The sequence below is a fragment of the Chaetura pelagica genome, unplaced genomic scaffold, assembly GCF_000747805.2.
Source record: "Chaetura pelagica isolate M959 unplaced genomic scaffold, ChaPel_1.0 scaffold24, whole genome shotgun sequence".
NCBI lineage: Eukaryota > Metazoa > Chordata > Aves > Apodiformes > Apodidae > Chaetura > Chaetura pelagica.
The window spans coordinates 916,275-922,236 of record NW_009953077.1 but is presented as its reverse complement, the minus strand read 5'-3'; the positions used below and the strand labels follow the sequence as shown (position 1 = coordinate 922,236).

General features: G+C 39.1%; 1 protein-coding gene across 1 annotated transcript in view; it reads right to left on the bottom strand.

Annotated features, from left to right (window-relative positions):
• The window catches only part of PDZRN3 (PDZ domain containing ring finger 3), a 29,274-nt gene that overhangs the window by 9,585 nt on the left and 13,727 nt on the right, over positions 1–5,962 (bottom strand). The window contains 3 exon segments of the mRNA XM_009996935.1: positions 1,669–1,756; positions 4,048–4,055; positions 4,098–4,355. Of these exon segments, the coding sequence (XP_009995237.1) occupies positions 1,669–1,756; positions 4,048–4,055; positions 4,098–4,355 (354 nt within the window).

Below are 5,962 nucleotides of genomic sequence, written 5' to 3'. Positions count from 1 at the left end.
AATGAAACAGTGCCTTTGTGGTCTTTTAAAACATATATATCAAAAGGCAAACAAAAAAGCAACTAGCCAGTTGTGAGTCCCTGTTAGCACTTTGACCTTACCATTGATCTTAGTCTCTACAGTTTGAACAAGAATCTTTAGTGGTTTTTAAGAAATGCTATTAGGCTACAGAGACTTTTCTAATGTTCATCTCCATGTGTTGCTGAGCTGATCACCTTTTGCCATCAAGTACTATATCAATGTCACAGTTATTAATGTTGTGGTTTAAGGCGTATTAACGTCTGGCTACTGAAGTGCGTGTGTTTAAACTGTTTTCAGCTCAACTGGTTGACCTTCTAATGGAAGCAATGTAATTTATACACAACATTAGATTTCCTAAAAGATAGATTTTTGAAAAGACATTGGTAGAAAGTACTAATTTGTTCACCGTTTTCCCTTAAGACTGAAATCTAGATTGTAATTGTTTTTATTTAAGGAAAAAAAGCACACTTTTTGAGAAATAAGGCCTTGAAGTTTGCTAAGCAGCATTAGTTTTACTGGCACTTTGATTTTATCGTGACTTTGATTTGCATTTGTATACAGAGATGAATTACTACCAGCTCTGCAGAATTTGAAAACAGCTTGCAAAGTTTTTATGGGGTCTTAGTCCTTGATCCTGCAAACATTTTTATGGAAGGGAACAACTTTGTGCTCATAGAACAACTGAACTCTGCTCCCACTGAAGCTGTTGATAAATCTACCACTGATTTACACAGAGCCACAGACAGGTCAGCATCACTGGCTTTGATGAATACTTGTTAGCAGGACCAGGATCTAAGAAATCTGAACTGCAAGCAAGCTAAGATTAGACATTCACTTACTGATAATCTTGAATGGATTAGTGGGATCAGACATTGCTGGCAGTATTTAGAAGTATTGAGATACTTTACTGCTATTTATCACAAGCAATTAAAAACACTTCAGTGGGTCAGTATTGCTTAAGTATCCTGCAGAACTAAGGCTCATAATTTATATGCTGTACTCTGAATGGCTGGGAGGAGGTTATTAAAATTAAGAATGAGAAAACTGAAGATGAACTTCTGAAGGCATTACAAGTACTAAAACCAAAAGTGATTTTAAAAGATTTGGCAGGAAAATGGACTGAAATAACTTCATGACTGGTTCAACTTTTATTATCTATAATTTGATATGTGTATATGTAACTTTTCAGTAATGAAAAAGGAACAGCTTAGTATAGTGGCAAATCTATTCTTGTCTTGTAAACTTAAAACACTTCTAAATTATGTGATCAAGAACATCTGTTTCTTAGCTGGGGAATGTGTAAGGGCAACTTGCACAGTTCTACTGTGACTGTGGAATGGGACCTTCCTTTCAGCAAACTTGCAAAGTCTTTAAGATTTTCAGAAAGACAGCATAGTTATACAGAATTTAATTAATGAAATAATGGACTTCATTATTTATGCTAATTTGTTAGCTTAAGATCTGGCTCATCAGTCCATGGCACATAGTTAAATATACTACTAAAGGTATCTCACATGCAAAGTAACCAATGACCAATGTTTCTACAAATATGTGCTTAAAATGTCTTTTCACTTTATATACAACATAAAGACTGACATGCATGTGTTAAAATGTCAGTAAATGAAACAGTTACTAAAGGCCAGGTACCTCTAATTCCAACTCATCTCGGTCCATTTCTTGATGAATTCCACCCATGTAGTCATTTGGGTCGTAGTATTCATGCACTGATGGATGGCTGGGAAAAAATAAGGTATGTTTTAGAACAGCACTCAGTACTCTAGTTAGCAGATGAATCCATTCCAGGCTTATAGCCTGGAATTACGGACATGATGGACTACCCACCAAACCAAGAAGCTGCATGTGGTTAATAATAGATATTAAACTATTTCCATCAATACATGTATCAAACAAAAATTACATGTATTATAGAAGGAGTCTAAAACATTTGGCAGCTGATGATGTGTGAGAGACTTTTGAAGAGTTTTAGCATTTATTAATGACTTTTCTCCAAATGTGAAGCTTACCTGGGGAAAAAAATATAGAGAGAACAGTGGCAAAGTAGGGTGACAAGTATGTGGGCAGATATTTGCCAGGATTCAAGATAAGAGGCAATACTAGATTATTTACTTGTGAGCTCAGGTTATTTGCAGATATGAAAGTAAAATAATTCTTGCCTACCTGCTTCATGTTTTTACTTTGCCTTAAAGACATGAAATTTGATGAAATTGCTAAGTATTCTAAAAATAATTTGCCACCCAAGTCTTTGGATCAACAGTGTTCTATTGATTGATTTGAATGTAATAGGCTGTGCATAATGCCTTAAATGCTATTTAAATATGCACCACTCTTCATATTGCCATTCCCTGTTGGCATATTGCTTTTTACAGTCTTGAATTCTCTGTTAACTAGAGACTTGTTTCTTTGTAAGTGTGAGGCTATTTACGTAACAGCGTCTGCTAATTGGCTAAGATACCCAAGTTGTTATGTGCAGGCTAGATTGATTTGGATTTGGAGAAGTTACAGGAAGCATTAGGAAAAAATTACTCCATTTGCTTGCACATGGGGGGACAGGACACTTGAACAGTCAACTGACTGCCCTGGTATGCTGGGATGGCTGTAAAGCAGGCTTTGAGGTTCCCACCAACATCTGCTCCAAGTAAGGCCACAGATGATGTCCCGAGATGGAAACAAAGTCTAAATATTGAGGGGCAATATGAGGCTAGCTACTTGATAAGATTAAGCTGGTACTATGCAGGCATGTTTGTAATCTAAATGATTCACCATGAATTAATCTTTGCTGTTTTCCTAATGTAATTGGTTTTGCAGTTGGAAAGTTGCAGGTATTGAAGAGCCATGTTGGAAATGTGTTTGAGGGTATGAAGTGTAGGTGCTCTAAGAGTGTTTGCTTTCCAGAGTGCTGTATGCCTACTGCTTGTTGGCTTGTGAACAAGCTCAGAGCTACAGCCTTTTGTCAAACATTTCTACTAAAACACGCAGCTGTGCTTGAATTCTGAATGGGCTGGGAATAGGTGGCCATGCAGTGAGATCTGATGGAACCAGCTTTCAAGCAGTCAGCACTGAGAGCTTTGACAGGAGCAGACACTGCACACACAAGGCCAGCTCCTGGCTGAATGTGAGAATGTGAAAGTCACTTAGGAGCAGTAGAGGATGAGTGCCTGTTTGTAGTCAAAGTCTGTTTCTCAGGAACACTCACAGGGATGTCTGGAGAGGTTCTGGGTTGGTTTGTCTGCTGATGGATGTGCCCAGCTCAGGCTCTCTGCAGGGCTTCCCTTTCAGTGCTGCACTGCCCTGCCAGGACATGTGCACACCACTGCAGCCTCTCACCAGGTACAGGGCCATCTCAAAACCAGGTATTGCTATGGTCTGACCAGACTGTGGTTTGTCATACACAGCAACAGAGACAAATCTTTCCTATTCCCTCGACCCTTGTGGAGAAGCTCAGCAAGATGACAGGCAATTTGCATGGGTTCCTGAGGGAGCTGTTTTCCTCTTGAACAGCGTGTGAGGGCGTGGTGTGTGTGTGCCAGGAGATAATTGTCATTTGTATTTGTAAGTACAAAAGCATCAAACTACCATTAACAATAATTAAAATTTGATTCTAAAACATCCATGACAGCACTGGTAAGTAATTTTAGTCCTAGAGAATAATTTATTTGAGTAACATCGCTGCAGGGTTATAATAAAGTAATTAATACACTGGAAGAGAATGTAGCAGCTCTTAGCATTATCCAATTTATGGCAGCCATAAAAAAAAAAGTTAAAACATAAGCAACCCAAAGAGGCAGTGAGAGGAATTACAAGAAGGAATAACTTTATCCATCAAATGCCAGCAAATAAATGAGCTTTATGAGGCCATGTGAGTCTCTGGCATTACTTCTGAGAGTAATGGCTTGCTAGTTGGTAGAAAAAATGAAAATGTTAGGAATCATGGCTGAATGGCATATGAATCCTGGCTACTTCTGAGAGTACGTCTTCACCAGCAAGTAAAGTCTGTGAACTACTAACATGCCATGCTAATGAATGCAAGGACTTTCAAGGGCTTCAAAAACTGTTACTTACTCTTCAGGTAGGAGGTATGGGTCTAGCACAGAGACGGGTGGAGTAGGTGAGCCCATCTTGCTCAGAGCCATGATGTGTTCAAAAGTGATATCTGTCTGTGTGCCCACATCAACCAGCTGGGACTCATGAGGAGGGGTGAAGACCTTGGTGCGTGGAGTTCTCCTCAGGACCTGGACCACAATGGGCTCCTTGGCTGTTTTGAATGCTTCCACTGCCTGCTCATGTGTTGCTTTAGATAAATCCTTCCCATTGACCTGCAGGGAGAAGCAACCAAAGCCATGAGAGAAACAGTCAGAAAATGGAGATCTGTGTTGGTTTTGGCTGGTAGTTTAAAAGTCTGAGCACCATCAAAGGGTATATATAGCAAGATCTAGGAACTATTAATGCAATGTTATGGATACCTCATTTTCCCCTTTCTCTGCAGTAGCAAATGCTGTGCTTTGCTTTTTATTTTGACAGTTAGGTTTTATGGGGTTCACTTTTGAGCTAAAGTGAAAACCACCATCCCATTTTTTTCTTGCAGATGAGAAATCCCTCACCCCTTGTTCAAACAGAACAAGTTATTGATTCTCCTGTTTGTTTTTTTTTTAGGTTTTGTTTGTTTTTTAATCTTTTTTTGGGATGAGATCTGAAATTAAAAAAACGTATTTGTCTGATAATTTGTCAGATGAAACATGACAGTGATATCCAGTCACTGCAATAAACCTCTGCATTTTAGGGATGGACATAGACATCATTCTGGGATAATGAATAGAAATAATAAGGAAAAGACAATTATGGAGTTTTTTTGAAATAACTTTTTGTCTGTGTAGTGTGACCATTTCCCATCCCCAGATCCCACCACGATTATCTCCTGGTTGAGTGAGTATTATCCATAACAGAACACCTTTACTAAACACAACTGAGAGACCCCACTGAGAATTACCAATGCTAGACATGCCAGGCCACAGAAGGGGGGGCTGAGAAGAGAATTGAACACAGATCCCTTCTGTCTCAAATGGGTAGTGAAGGGGGTTTGTTCACAGCAGCCAAACCAAGATAAAGCATTCAGTTCTATGCACAGTTTCAAATCTTTGGCAAGCGGAGGTGTCCTTCCTGATCCAGAGACAGGTCTTGAGTATTTCCAGCCCACTGTGGCTTTGCATTTCACTCATGCTTAGCTTCCTTTCTCCCCTAGTTCCTCATGAATTCTTCCATAAGTTTCTAAGTCTACCCAGGGGCTGTGAAAGAGATGAGGTCATATTTTTCAGCATTTTTATAAAGCTGCAAAACCATAATTCTCATTTTGACTTTTGGCTCATGAGAAATATTAATGTTTCTGTGTGTCTCTGCATGGAGGGTGATTTTAAGGGAGCTGAACAGAAGGAACCGTTTGGAATGAACTGAAAAAAGGCAACTGTGCTGAAAAGACTGGAGGAGTGTTGTGCCTTCTTCCTGCTGTTCCCAGCCTAACGTGGAGATTTCTTTTGAAATTTGGCCTGTTTGTTGAGACACCTGCAAATCCAAAAGCTCAATGGGCTCATAATGCAACTGTTACAGAAATAGTGGGAAGCACTGCTAACTCACAAACAGATTGCTCTGGGCAGCTTCTCTTTAATTGTTTCATCTGTATTAAAATGCCAGTAGTTTGCAGGTTAAAAGAGGATAAAAATTCATTTGAAAGCTGAATAGTGAAATCACAATCCTAAGGCATCAAGCTATCCTATAATTGTTACCATGTTCTTCAGACTGGGGAAAGTGTTTATCCCATTAAAGTAAGTGGGGCAACTGAATGAGTAACATTACTCAATGCAGTAAGTGAATTTAGCCCATACTTAACTTATTGCCCACAGCAAAAAGCTGGGTGATAATAAAGAGGGTT